The sequence below is a fragment of the Pipistrellus hanaki genome (genome assembly GCF_964339955.1).
Source record: "Pipistrellus hanaki genome assembly, chromosome: 1".
NCBI lineage: Eukaryota > Metazoa > Chordata > Mammalia > Chiroptera > Vespertilionidae > Pipistrellus > Pipistrellus hanaki.
In genome coordinates, this window is record NC_140503.1 from 89,087,543 (window position 1) to 89,103,073 (window position 15,531).

At 37.9% G+C, this 15,531-nt stretch overlaps 1 protein-coding gene across 3 annotated transcripts in view; it reads left to right on the forward strand.

Moving 5' to 3' along the window:
* MKX (mohawk homeobox) overlaps positions 1 to 12,955 on the forward strand; it is a 73,222-nt gene extending 60,267 nt beyond the window's left edge. For all 3 annotated transcript variants that reach the window (XM_084876254.1, XM_084876256.1, XM_084876255.1), the window contains exons 6-7: positions 10,770 to 10,797; positions 10,901 to 12,955. In XM_084876254.1, coding sequence (XP_084732380.1) covers positions 10,770 to 10,797; positions 10,901 to 11,087 — 215 coding nt within the window. In that variant the 3' untranslated portion in view covers positions 11,088 to 12,955. The remainder of the gene's footprint in view (positions 1 to 10,769; positions 10,798 to 10,900) is intronic.
* Positions 12,956 to 15,531: the final 2,576 nt, after the last annotated feature.

A 15,531-nucleotide genomic window follows, 5' to 3' on the forward strand; every position in this document is an offset into this window, starting at 1 on the left:
ACTCGGTGTAGGAGAATCAAAATTACATCTTTTTTTCCTTTATCAGATAGGCAAAAAGTATGACATAGTTTTTGGTGTGCCACAGAATTTCAGTAATTAGGGTATGTATGCCATTAGATGAAAGAACTTGAAAATCAACGAATTAGCCTATGGTAAAACGTGTTTCCTCGCATGCTGTTTCACTTAAAGTCACAGTTTCCAAGAACATTTAATCCTCACAGCAACCTGGAGAAGTATATGTACTCATTATTCCCACTTTATAGCTAAAGACTTAGATTCAGTGTACATAAATAATTTTCCCAAGGTCATCTAACTAGTGAGTCTGCTAACTATTGTCCTATGGTCCTAAGACACATCTGTGCCTTATACAAATTATTGTACAAAAAGGTGGTTTTGAACTATAAAATGTGTTGTGTTTTCTCCCCAAACATATCAACTTGTTAGGTTTAAGGAAATTATCTCCCACTTTTTTTTCTAGATCTTTTGTATTTTAAATTTAGGTGATGATAGTGGACTATGATTTGTATGACATCAGAGTTTGACAAATGATTTGGGATGTAGATCCCTTGGCGAATTTTAGAGTGGATCCCTCTGGCAAGATTTAGAGAGAGGTTATTTGGTCAAAACAGGTCATCATGAATCTCTTGACTAAGTATTCTTGGACCTCCACTCACAGCCAAGGCAAGTCAAGGCATTTACATCTTTATGCCTGTTCCTTCTTAACTTATCCTACCCTTCAGAGCCATAAACTTTCCAAATTTCATTACAAAGCTCTCCCCTCCCCAGTTTAGACTTCAAGAACATTTAAATGTAGAAACGTGTGAACATAGAACAGCAACATGCCAAGTACAATTTTAACATTTTAAGTGTATTAAGAAAATTGAAATGTATTTAAACTGTAAAAAAGGCCTGTTAATATTATGCACCTTATGTCTAAAATATGGGGGTTTTTTCTATTAATAAATGCAGCACATGAACTGAGAGTAGGGAAATGCCATTTACTACTATTTGGAAAGATCTAAGAAAGTTGCAAACATCATCTCTTATTGTGTCATTTCTGGTGTTTATGCAGTCAGACAGGTTTAACATTAAGATCTCCTAGTCTGAAGTGTCATTTATAGAGATGGTAATTTGAGGAATTTGAAAAGTATGGCAATAATGTAAGCCATTTTAAAGATTCGTGGCAGTTCATATATCAAAGGATGGTTTTTCAGAGATACCGAAGACCTTGTCAAATACATGGATAGAGCCAGACTTTCCAGCTAATTTCTAGGTTGTTAAAAATGCCTTTTTTTTCTTTATTTAAATGGCCTTTTTGCTGAATAAAGTCATATCATAATTTTGCAATTTAACACTATTCAACTATATATTTATTAAATAAGTCAACCTTCTAGAACTGCAGTGTAGTAGCTGGAAGTTGAACTCAAGAAAAGCAGCCCTCATTAAGCTTTAGCTAAAAATCAGAGTACGTCCATTCAATTTTCAGAAATAGTGGCCCAACTTGCATGTACAAATGAATGTTTTTATAAACAATGAATACCCCTTGCAACAGGCACACAGAAGTTATACATAGTTAAGAACTCATTTTTCTGAGACTTTGGCTAAAAACTGAGATTTAATGGATGAAACATTTTGAGGAACATCTCCAATATTCTCCTTGAGAAAATGAAGTAACAAAATCCATTAGATACTTAAAATTAATAGTGCATTTTGTCTTGGCATGTTGTGGTGCTTTGGCACAAAATAGTGCCAGAAAGCTTTTTTTTTTTTTTTTTTTTTATCTTTGAAGAGGATAAATTCTGCACACTTAACTCATTGATCTGAGTCATCTTTACATAACGGTTTTCATATTAAAGCACTGGACATTACAACATTTTCTGGTGACTGCAATCAACCCCATATTCTAAATATAAAAAAATAAAGTAAGAGAGAGGGCTAGCTTTCTTTTATTTTACAGGATTTATATAGTACTAAATATATGGGTTCAAATTGTCTTTTACAAAATATTAAATCAGATGGTCTTAATAACAAGCCTATGGGCCTACTATTATTAGCCCCATTTTATAGGGGAGAAAGTCGAGCAGCAGGCCAGCTTTCACACAGTGTGTGGTAAAGTAAGAGGTCAACTCCTGCTGTCTGGTACCTGGTCTGGGCTCCAACCACTGCACTACACTGCCTCATGCCTCACACCAGACCACACTCGTAGTTTATAATGATGAGCTAATAATAGAAACAAGAACATTTAACATTTCCAGACCTCCTTTTGGTCACTCACCAGTAATTGCCTCCCTATAGACCTCATTCTAATCTTCAAAGTGAAGTTTCAGACTAAAAATGTTAGACTTTAGAAAGGTGGAGCCTTTGAGATCACAGGGGGACAATCTTTATAGATGGACTATAGAGAGTAACTTAACATCAAGAATATTTACAAGCTGTTGAATCTCAGAGGGAAGGCAGAGGAGGGTGGGTGGGTAGGAAGAGATCAGCTGAAAAACTTATATGTATATATGCATAACCCATGGACACAGACAATAGGGTGGTGAAGGCAGGGAGGAGGGAGAAGGCAGGGGCAAGGGACTAGAAGTTAAAGGGGGATGGGAATATATGTAATACTTTCAACAATAAAGTTTTTTTTAAAAGAATATATATATATATAAAAGCCTAAGTGACCATTCCACTGTTCGACTGTTTGACCAGTAGCTATGATGCACACTGACCACCAGGGGGCAGACACTCAACACACAAGCATGGAAACATGGAACAGACTAGTAAATATCAGAGGGAAGAGGGAAGAGGGAAGGTTGGGAAGAGATTAACCAAAGATCTTACATGAATACTAGAGGCCTGGTGCACAGATTTGTACACTGGTGGGGTCCCTTGGCCTGGCCTGCAGGGACCAGGTCAAAACTGGCAGTCTGATATCTCCTAAGGGTTCCCGGATTTCGAGAGGGCACATACCAGGCTGAGGAACCCCACTGGTGCGCAAATTTGTGCACTGGGCTCTAGTATTTAATATATTTTGTGTAAAAGCTTGAAAGTAAAGTTGAGATATTATAATTGGTTGATACGCTACTTATTTGAAAAGCTTCTTTAACTTGTAAATTCCATTGCCTATACCTTAAGTCCTCCAGAATCAGTGTGCATTTTATCTGAACAAAGGTACAGCTGGGGCTTAATAAGAAGCCACCAGCCTCCAATTCTTATGCTCTGCATAATGAGGAAAGCAATCAAAACCATAACTTCCTAACTGACAAGGAACCAAGCAGCACTCCCACAAGTTTACCCACAGACCTGGGTATTCCTGGAACAATAAAGATGTTCTGCTGTTGGTGGTATTGTTGAAAATATGACCTATCCTGGAAGCTTTCAGATGCCAAATTACTTTCTTCCTGACCAGGGGACTCTTCACTATTGATTCAAAGTAGAAAAGTGTGGTTTTATTTTTATTTTGTAACAGGAGATGGAGGGGATTGTGCATGACAGAAAGGCAGCTAAAGGTGGGCATCCTGTAGACCCTGGACATCTGGGCATCATTAGTTGTGGAGGGGCCAGCCCACAGGAGAGGTAGTAGAAAGGAAAAGAATCTTTGGCCAGAGGGGGGAAGTCATGGCTGGAGGAAAAACTGGCTTAATTTTTGGAAAAGATTTTTCTTTGAAATGATTTTGGAAGCCATTCATTCTTTAAGGGCCCAGGATAAATAGTTTTGCTAGTATGTTACAGAAGGAAAAAAATACCAGATCCATCCATGAAGATGAGATGGATTTCATTGTATAATTCTCACTACTGAGAAAGCTTGCAAAGATCCCCCATCTCAAGGCTCACCGAACTCAGGCTCCAATAACTCTTCTAAAAGCAGTAACCCTGACATTCACTAAGCTTTAGTTGCAACCTCTTTCTATCATGCAAAGATTTCAAGTGAAACTCATTTTTTTGGTCAGTGGAACTGGAAGAAGCAGGTTAGTCATCAATAGGTAAGTGTTATGGATTATTGTTTTTTTCCCCTTTTGGGGAAAAATCACCTATAATGATTTATCTTTACTCATTCAAAAGCTCTAACTACTTAAAGAGATGGTAACCACAAAATGTCCTTTAAAAGTATTGCAGCAACAGCTGTCTAGAAGTTATTTAGAAGTAATTCACTGCTAAGAAAAATATGACTGTACAAATTATACACATCTGTTAAAATGTCACTTTAATTAAAGTGTGAAAAGGAGCTAAAGAGAGCTTATTTAGAGTCCTATTCTGTGATTTGGACAGATATTTTTATATTAAAGGTTAAATTATAAGGGGAAAAAAGACTTTTGTATCTTTAGGGTCTAAAATACTAGTAAAAAGAACAAAAACAGTGTTTAATAAGTTTTTGATAGGTTATCATTCCACAGACTTTCTGTGTAAACAATGCATTGGGCTTTGTCAGGGTCCTTGAAAGTGACTTTAGCAACCGAGATCACTTGGATAAAGGAATGCAGCAGTGAAAACATGGCCTTCAGAGTCTGATGACTGGGAGCAAGTCTCACAAGTCCTATTGCTTACAACTGAGTCCTTTGCGAGTTTCTGGACTCCTCTAAACTACAGCATCATCCTATATAATAAAAGGATAATATGCAAATTGACCCTAAAGGTGGAACAACCAGGAATAACCCATCACTATGATGTGCACTGACCACCAGGTGGCAGACACTCAACATAGGAGTTGCCCCCTGTTGTTCAGTGTGCTCCCATAGGGGGAGCTCCACTAGCCACAAGCCAGGCAGATAGCTGCAAGTGCAACAGCAGTGGCAGGAGCCTCTCCTGCGTCCTCTGCAGCACTAAGGGTGTCTGACTGCAGTTCCCAGGCTGCCAGAGGGATGTCTGACTGCCAGCTTAGGCCCTATCCCCTGGGGAGTGGGCCTAAGCTGGCAGGTGGACATCCCCTGAGGGGTCCTGGAGTATGAGAGGGCACAGGCCAGGCTAAGGGTTCCACCCCTAAGTGCACAAATTTTCATGCACTGAGCCTCTAGTTTATAAATAAGGATTATGATACTCTTTTGTAGGGATATTGTAAGCATTTAACCAGAGATAACAGTTGTAGAATGCCTGGCATGAGAATAAGCATTCAATCAATATTAGTAATTATTGTTTTAAAGATAACCCCTTTTTGTAACATTGGAGTCTCCCAATATTCACATTTACATTAGATGATGCTGGACTTTGAATTCTTTCAAGCTGTTTTTATTTTACAGGCAAAAACCACTGTCACATCAAGGAAGGCCAAATGGTAGATTATTATCTTATTTATTAATAAAATAGTTCAGTGAAAAAAAGCTAGTTATAAAACATATACAGAATTGCTCCATTTAAAAAATGTATAAAACTTGCTTGAAACCCCATATATCTAAATATTAATATCAGTTATCCCTAAAATGTCCTTTATTTTTTCTTTTACACATTCCTCCAGATTTTCTGAAGTGAACTTGTCTTTTCTTATTAGAGAAAAGCAACATATGGTATGTTTAAAAGGAATGGAAGGTAGAGTCACAATGCATCCAATCTGTAGGTGTGTGTGAGGCCAGGCTGGATCTACTGAGTATGGAAATAGAGAGAGACCCTAGAGATGGGCAGCAGGGAACCTGCAATCGCTCGGTCCATTTGGTGTAAGGTTCGATGAATTTGGAGCCATCGGTATTTCAGAGTCTTCAGGCTCTACTCATCAGTGCCTGGTATTTTATCTCACTTGTTCCAAGTGTGTAATTGTTCCAGAAACCAATCTGGTGTCTTGAGGGCTCTGGGAACCCTGAGATCAGAAACACACTAAACTCTGGCTGACTACACCTGCTGTCACCAGTCACGGCTCCTGAACTGACCCAAGTGCGAGGAAACACAGTTGTCAAACATCTGGAACTCTGACTTGTTCTGTTTTATTTTAGGAAAACATATTGTATGATTTTTAAATTGTTTAATTAAAGAATACTCATATTTTCACCCTGGCCAGTTTGGTCAGGTAACTAGAGTATCAACGCTGAGACTGAAGGATTGCAGGCTTGATTCTGGGCAAGGGCATGTACCTCAGTTGCAAGCTCAATCTCCAGCCCCAGTAAAAAGATGGATGGGGAGGCAACAGATCGATGTGACTCCTTCATATCGATGTTTGTCTCTGTCTCTCCTTCTCCCTTCCATTCTCTCTAAAAACTGGTTTGGCTCAGTGATAGAGCATCGGTCTGCGGACTGAAAGGTCCCAGGTTCGATTCCTGTTAAGGGCATGTACATTGGTTGCGGGCACATCGGGGGTGTGCAAGAGGCAGCTGGTCCATGTTTCTCTCTCATCTACATTTCTAGCTCTCTATCTCTCTCCCTTCCTCTCAGTAAAAAAATCAATAAAATATATTTTAAAAAAATAAAAATAAAAATCCATGGGGGAAAAGATATCCTTGGGTGAATATTAACAAAAAAATAAAAAATAATTTAAAAATATACATATTCTTAATCATACTTAAATTTATTTACATTTTAGTGGATATGAGTAATATTCTGTGGAACATTTAAAAACTTCCTGACTTCAGAGCTTATTGATTAAATTGGAACAAATGGTCATATCTTTGTCTCTTTTTATGCCTATAACACCTATTTTAAGAATATATATATCAGAATTATTGTGTTTCTAAATTGGCACTTATCAAAATGAATGAAAACTCTGCCCACAGAGCTTTGTGCTTACCCATCTTGAGTTGCAGTACATGTGGATTCTCTGTATTATTCATTCTCTACTTAACTTTATAAGGAGACACAAGTCCAAACCAAGGATGGCCCCACTTTAAGTTTCAACGTGGTTTGGGTTTTATAATGTTCAAGATTTTCCTAACAATGCACCTCTTTTTTTTTTTTTTACTTTCCTTTTCATTTTTTGGTCTTAAAACATGCTCTTTTGGCTGGTTGAATAAGTTGTTACTGCCAACCAGTTGCTTTTATGGTAATTGACAGCATAGCTGATTTTTGGAACCTTAGAATCTAAAAAGGCATTTTAGCCCAGACTTTGGAGAGGGAGAGCTGCAGCCGAGTGGGATGTAGGGGCAGTCAGCGGAAGTCTGCGCATGGTAATTAGCAGCAGCAGCAAAACGTCTGCTCTAGCTCAGACAGATGGGTGCCCCCTTTTCAGCAGCATTCAGAATCCTTCCTCTCCTGTCAGACTGAGCTACTGGGTGCCCTCTGGAGGGGAGGTGTGAGACCACATGTCTGCAGTGGGCAGAAGTGACATAAGCCCCTGAGCACCGGTGATGGGTCAACACCCACCACTCCTTAAATACTGACAATTGACTAATAAGGCACAAAATACTTGAACAAGATGAGAGCCAGCAAGTTTAAACTTCAAAGGAAAAGAGCATAAGAAAAATAAATCTTTATATTTAATACAATTATTTAATGTGGTAGTGAAGTGTGTATTTTCTGAGTTCCCTACAAATGATACCAGTTCTCTAAAATTCCTGGGGCACTTCCCCAGATTGTACCTCAGCATAACAAATAGAAAAAAAAATTTTCCCCAAACTCCCAGATCTTTATAGTCCTTTGCTTACCTATAAAAGAACAAATGATTCTTAGTGAAAGAGCCCCTGTTTTCTATCTTTCTTCTGATAGCACTGGGAACTAGAAGCACAGCACTGCCCGGGGTGGCTCTCAGATGCATGATATCCTAAGCACAACGGGCAGCTCCCAATAACAGCAGCAGGAAAGCATGCCCTTTTATTTATTTATTTTTAAATATACTTTGTTGATTCTTTACAGAGAGGAAGAGATAGGGATAGAGAGTTAGAAACATCCATGAGAGAGAAACATCGATCAGCTGCCTCTTGCACACCCCCTACTAGGGATGTGCCCGCAACCAAGGTACATGCCCTTGACCAGAATCGAACCCGGGACCCTTTAGTCCACAGGTAGACACTCTATCCCATGAGCCCTACATTACTTTTATGAAGATTTTTCTTCTGTTTCTGGAAAAGAAACCTGATAAGGACACTGCTGGTGCCCATCTGCCTTAGAAATGAAATACAGGATTCAGTCTTTGGAATACTGCAGAGTACATTGTTGAAATTTGTGAAACTAATTAGGAATACCTGAGTGGGAAGTGGAGTCTGTGTTTTTACACTTCAAAGGTATTTTCATAGGCACCAAACTGTAAAACACACATACCCAAAGAGTAAGCAGGGTTTTATAATCTCACAGTTGGCTGCAGTAAACCTATTTCTCGGTGGCACAAGTTCAAGGAGGCAGCCACAGGGGACTGCGGGACCTACAGCTTCACTCTTCGTCTCAGCTGGAAGCTCTCCTTGAACCTTAGCAGTGAATTACACGCTCCCTTTCCACAGACAGTCTCCATCCATCTCTGACATTTCTGGGCTCTGTAACCCATTACCTATTGGATAGCCACGGGTGTCCTTCTTGTCTGGGCAAAACGTGCTCTGAGGTTGGCCATTCAGGGGGGGATCCTGATTCTGGCCCTTCGTGTATGTGAGACTGCTTGGTGTGTGAGCCAGAGCATCAATTACATGGTCTTTTCTAAATTATGTTTTGTTATTTCCCTAATGTTATTTAAGCTTCATGGAACTTATTCTGCTTTTGCCAAGTCTTTCCAGTGAATAAGTATCTCCACAACCTATTGCTTCACTCTGGCAATAGAATTGTTGCAATTTGTGGGCAAAATTGAGCAAAGGCCTGACTTTCCCCACCCGCTCTGTAAAATGTCCAATGTGCTGGCCGGCCTTCTCCCTCTTACACAAAGGCCTTGACTTGTTCTGAGTTCTGGTAGCTCCTTGTCTCCGGCAGTACTGAGGACAGATTTATAGAGAACAGTACTAAGCAAAGAATGGCTTAACGGACATAACTGGGATATGCTGTCCACACACAGAGTCACTAGTACTAACTACTTTAAGATACAAAGTGCTTAGAATAGTGCCTGGCACACAGGAAGTGATGTTGAACTAGAATTATCAGTTAGTTAACACTAGTCATTCTTTTCCTCCATTTACATGAGTAATTTTGTAATTCCAAAAGTAGCACAAGCATAACTAATCAGTTCTGCCTAATAGGAGCCAGAAGATTCAGAGGCTGAGCATCCAATGGCTCACAGATCCAATTATTTCTCCAAAGAATCTCTAAAATGAAAGGAGACCAAAGGAACTAACAACAGTTCTTATTCCATTTTGGGTCAGACATGCATTGTCTCATTCTTCCTAACAACCTTATCATTCATTCACTAAATCTTTTATTTTGTTTGATTTTTTTTGTTTGTTTGTTTGTTTGTTTTAAGCTCCCAGGGTGAAAGGTTACACAAAGAGCTCTCAGTGACCCAGAATTATCTCCCCGGGAGGCCTGACTGAGGATATATTAATGTTTTTCCTTCATAAAGGGCATCAAAGTTTAGCTGCCTCAGCTACATGGCTGTGTGGTTATATTCTCTTGACCACATCTTCCCTGGGAATTTTTGCCCTGGTTGGATTATATTATGATCATGTTGATATTTTTCCACATGGCCAATCTAGCCTTAAACATTGCAGGGGGAATAAATTGCCTTCAGAAGTATTGGGTTGGGGGTGGTAAAAAAAAAAAAGGGGGGGGGGGTTTAAGAAGAAATAGCTTTCCAAAGGTCCTCAAGCCAGAAGAGGGCCCCGAGCAAACATGGTGTTTTTCGTGTCTCCTGTGTGCGGCACAGTGCCTCATTCTGTAGCTGCTTGATAATGTGGCTGTTGATGATGGTGGTAACTTAACCACTGTCTAGTTTTGGAGTTTCATAGGCTGAGGGGAGTCCCAACCCCACTTCTTTGTCCCTACTTCCCTGCCATGCTGGTAGCCTCTCTTTCCCTCTATCTGTCCACTTCTGTGCTGCCAATTCGTTTAGCCAGAGGAGCGACCCAAAGATCAAGATCAAGGTCAAGAACATGCTTTGTCTCTCTTTATATTGATGTGGTATCGGTCGACATTAGTGTTCTGAGTGAGGGAGCAGCAGGAAGAGGAGGTCTTTCAGAGACTGGTTCCTGCTGATTGGAATATGCCAGGGACTCGTGTGTTGCTGTCAGCACTGGGTCTGTTACTCCTTTGCTCACTAGCCTGAGGGAACCAGCTACCAGTGCTTTTTCAAAGATGGAAGTTTGATTCCTTTGAAATCATAGACTGTGGAGCCAGTGGGACCCCGGAGACCTTCTAGGAACACCCCCATTTTATAGTTGAGGAACTTTCACCCTAGATGTTGTGGTGCACCAAATTCTGGCCACAGGTACACGGCGGCTTAGGGGCGGAGTGGAACCGGCACCAGGACCAGAACTTCGCAATATCGTTCTCCTTGTGAAAAGGTCCAATTTATTCGAATTAATTAACCTTAGACTCTTTTATGTCTGTGAAAGCTACTCTTTATTCTTTATTACTTCTTCTTATCATATATATGCCTGCTTCTTTGTAAAGGTTTTTTTTTTTTGCATTTTAATTTAAATTATATTTGTTAAAAAAAAAAACAACTACAACCTTATTTTATTATTTTTTATTGTTAATCCTCATAAAAGGGTATGTTTTCCATTAATTTTTAGAGAGTGGAAGTGAGGGGTGGGGAGAAGGAGGGAGGGAGGGAGAGAGAGAGAGAAAGAGAGAGAGAGAGAGAGAGAGAGAGAGAGAGAGAGAGAGAGAGAGAGACATCAATATGAGAGATCAACCATATTTTCTGATGAACTTTTATTCCTGATAATTCATTATGAAACTCCTGAGATTAAAAGAGAAAAGAAAAGTAACTGAATTTCTGCTTTTCTTTACAGACACTCTGGAAAATGGATCCAATAACAGGTGAGCATAGGTTTTGATTTGTTGTTCGTGCTTTCCAGTGTTGCCATTTTCTGTGCAGCTGCAGTGAGTTTGATCATTTTCTTTTTGTTTTGCTTCAATCCAGTGCAGCTAATAGGAAGGGGCTGAGCAAGGATGACACATACTGGAAGGAGATCAATGCTGCTATGGCCTTAACGAATCTCGCACAAGGAAAGGACAGACTGCAGGGAACCGCCAGCTGCATCATCCAGAAGTCCTCGCATATAGCGGAAGTGAAGACAGTCAAGGTGCCCCTGGTCCAGCAGTTCTGACAGTCTGCGCTGTGCAGACCCGTGGCTGTCCTTCACAGAGTCTTCTCACAAATCCTCATGTTGAGAGCTGAAGCAGGAGTGATAATGGCTCCCTTTGAAATGTCTTCTTATTTTTAAATATCCTAAATATTTCATTTAGTTGCTTCTATAAAAGACATATAAATTATAAAAACCCTCAATTTAATCAAAAATATTAACTTATTTTATGTTATTCAACCTATGTATACAATGTCTGCATTGCCATCACAGTAAGTGCCTTGCTTCCTGAAAATGAGCTACAACGTGGGCACAGCAGAGCAGCTATGCCTCAAAATGACCATGCCATGATGCTTATTAGTCTCTGTGTGCCATTCCAGATGGACCTGACCATTCCAGGACTGAAACCATAATTGCCAAAAGCCCTTGAAATATATTCAATAATTCACATGTGAAAACTTGGAAATCCATTCTGCCCAAAGGAAATGTTCCTTTAAGAAAAATTTCTGCAGAACTTAAAACAGTTCGGTGTTCTTTGCACAGTGACAGTAAGATGTTTATGCATGTTTCGTGCCTGCATATCTGATACATTACAAGCTTTCAAAATGAAAGGTGCAGTGATCACATAATGTGTAAAATTAAGAAAAATCGCAATGAGTAGATTGTGATCAGAAAAGCTTTCTCCATGCACTGCTGGAAAATACATGCCCTTTAGAGTTAATTTGGATTTTCTTTTTCTCAAGTTTTGCTGAAGTTTTTCTAAAAAATTTTTATTACGTAGATAATTCAAAATTTTCCTGTGTAGAAGTAAACTCACTGTTTAATTTTAAAACATAAACTTGTTTGCTATTTTTATAATGGAAATTGTTTTTCTTAAGGAATGGCTAAAAAGCAACTTTTATTTGGTTCATTTCAAATTACAATCGCTGATGAGCAATTTATTTTGCAATGAGAACAAGATAATGAAAGAAATGAATCTCTGTGTGTATATATATATGTGTGTATGTATATATATATATATATGTATATATGTGTGTACACACATATATATACATAAAATTGATTTTTCAATTTAAAACATATGGATAATAAAACAAACAGTCTCTAAATTTTGCCAAGTAGTCCTTTAAGTAAAAATTAAGGGAAATTTTGCATTAAAAGAAAGAATATTTTGTTTCTAAATTAGGCTATAATTGAGTGAGAATAATCAATATGAAGACAGAAAAATATCTTTTATAATTAAACAATAATATTCAAATAAGCTTGAAACTTGAATAAAAGTGGAGACACCAAATATAACAGAGATGTATAAAGGATTTCACTCTTTCATGGGGGAAGTTTTTATGTTTATGTAATATATTTTGTAATTTTTTTAACTGGAAAGTATTTTTGTGAGTGTGAATGAGAGCCAGTAGTGCAGCCATGTGGTGACATTTTTTATTTTATTTTGCAAAATGCTTTTAAAACCAAAGGCTGCTCTAGTCCATATGTGGACAGTATCAATCTTGACATAAATTGTAGGACACTTTTTCATGTGACATAGCATTTGGGGGTTGGGTTTATTTAGTGTATGAAAATAATTTGATATAAAAATATTTTGTACATATTTTACTTTGTTTTCTAAATTGTTGTTTTCAGTAAAAATAAGTACAACGCAAGATATGTAAGTTATGACTGTATGATCAGATGAAGTATGCGTTCTTTTGGTTTATACCCTTAAGTAGTTACAAATCCATTATAAAAAAACTTTTTAATCTTTGTAAAACAATTTTGTCAAAATGGGATCATATCAATGAAAACTAAAGACAAGTACTTCACTCTTTTTCATACTATTATAAGTTATTCTGGTATTAAATATTTTAATAAATTGTTTTGTTTTGACATATTCCAGTTAGATGAATGGATGCTGGTTGTTTTTATTTGAATTGGTTATAACTCATTGTTGCCATTTAAAAAAAAAATCAGCAAATTTGTTCGATGTTATAAACTATGGATGACAAGCCAATATAGAATGGCTACTCATATGTGTGTGTTCTTTTACATACCAAAGTTTGGAGTCTGGCTTATAAACATATAAAGAAAATTTAATAATTAGCACATCCTTGGCAATATCTCCAGTTGCAAGTACTTTTCATTTCTTTCTCTCGCTGCTTAACATTTTCTGAAAATCAAAGTCCCCCCAATTCTATAGAAGAATCTTGAACAATGCTGAGCCAGCAGTTAAAAATCTAACTCATAATTTATGTTACAGAGAAATAGGATTACCTCTATGCTTTGTTTTGCCATGTGTAATCATTTTAATAAAATTAATAACTGCCAAGATTTCTTGACAGATTTAAAATAAAAGTTAATTTCTAGACCTCAATGATCATATGAATTTTGTTTTTATTTGGGAGTTGACCAGGTGGAGAAAGAAGTAGAACAGAAGGGCCCACTATATGCCATAATTTTCCTTAGGTTACTACGGGATGTGATATGGGAGCACCGCATTGGTGTTAGGTTTGATTTCATCACCTCAGACCACCAAGCCACCTTCTCAGAGCTGAGGAAAAAAGAGTGTGCTTCTGTTAAAAATAATGATTTCATTATTTAAAAGAATGATTTCATTAAATACCTTCTTTCGGTAGCTAATACAACAAGCATTATTTCTGGGTCCTTTGTCCTGGAGATAACCTGGGCCTTGAGGCTAGACAGGTCTTCGTTGAATCCCAGCACTGCCACTCATTACTGTGAGATCCAGACTCAGTCCCTCTTGGCTCCAGTTTCTTTATCTGCAAAGTGAGAGGAATGAGGTAAACCTTGTAGAATTTGCTACAAACTTTAGAGATAATATGTAATATATAAACTGCCTGCCACGGTGCCTGGAATTTTTAAATAGATGCTCAATAAATGGTATTATTACATAATTATAATTCCTCAATGTAGGGTTTAGATCCAAGAAAACATAAATATAAATGGCACATAAGATATGGGCAGGAAAGATATCCGACATGAGAGATTGCAATGAAACAGTGAAAGTTGGTGTCACAGTTAGAAAGACCTGTGAGGAAGATCATTTTATCATTAGTTTGAACTTTCTGGAAAAAGCATAAAGCAGGAAAAAGAGAAGAATAGGCATGCCAATAGAAAACACAGCATGTACAAGAGCTTCCTTCATTCAGATCAACACGAATTGCTTTTTCCTCTAATCGTCTTGCTCGATCCTCCAGTTTAAGGTGATTGAGAACTCAAGCCACTATCTGTATTCTTTGCCCATTGCAAGTAGCAATGTTTAGTAAACAGTGGCAACAGCCATGGTCTCCTTTTAAAGTCAGCCAGCTCAATGCCATAATATCATGCAAGTAAACACAGAAAATAAGAACAAGTCACCCAGACTCTTCCATCTGGAGCACTTAGGCCAGCCATCCCTTGGAAGGTAGTGTGGGGTGGTGGTCAGGACTTGGCGGGTATAGCCTGGCATTGCCTCTGCACTCCTTAGTGACTTTGGGGCATAAACATAAGTCTCCTATACCCAGAGTTTACATCTATAAAATTTGATCTATGAAATCCACCTCTCCAAAGATGTGCAGACTAAGTAAGATATAAAAGTGTTTTGCACACTGCATGGTACTGTACAACTGTTAACAATTATTAATGTATTCCAGATGCTCTGGAAGGTCTAATATCCCATAATTTTTGGCAACATAAATTGTGGTTTTCATGAAGCATATAAGACCCCTTGATTTTGTCAAAAACATGTTATGCTCTACCATTTTAGGCCTTTTTTAGCACAAGGCGTCTTTGGTCCTGCACTTCTTTGAAACAGTTATGATCAGAATTAGAGGACTGATTGTCACACTGCAGGTAAAGTGTTCTAACTTCACCACTCTCTAGCTTTTAGACGTATCTTAGAGATGGACTAAACATTTGGTTGGGGAGGTGTGCATATTGCCCATAATAAATTTTTTTTAAGATGAGAAAAGCAGATTTCTGAGTTTGGAAAAACACGCTCATGTGTTTTTACATCTTTACACAAATGACTCCATGGAAATTCATGTAAAGATTGTCTCAATAAGTCTTCTGAAATAAATTTCATCCCAAAGCCAGTTTCTGGAAATTTGATCTGCAGTGAGTCCAATTTGACTTGTATTCATTACTTTTGATTAAAATTTTAAATTTTAATTCATGGTTTTAAAAGTATAAATGTAACTTATGCTAGTTTGTAGAAAAGTGTAAGCAGTATAACAGAGCACAAGATAAAAGTCTCCATGCCCTGTCTCTTCCTGATCCCAGTTCCATAGCCCAAAGATAATTATGGCTAACAGTGTCTTGTGTATACTTCCAAAAACTCTATGAATATACAAACTCATACTTTTTCATCTTGTACTTTTAACTATATTTATAATTTTCTGCAATATTTTCCCATTCTGTCATGTATATATAAAAGTGATACATATATGTAGATAGGCATACCTCATTATTAAACGAA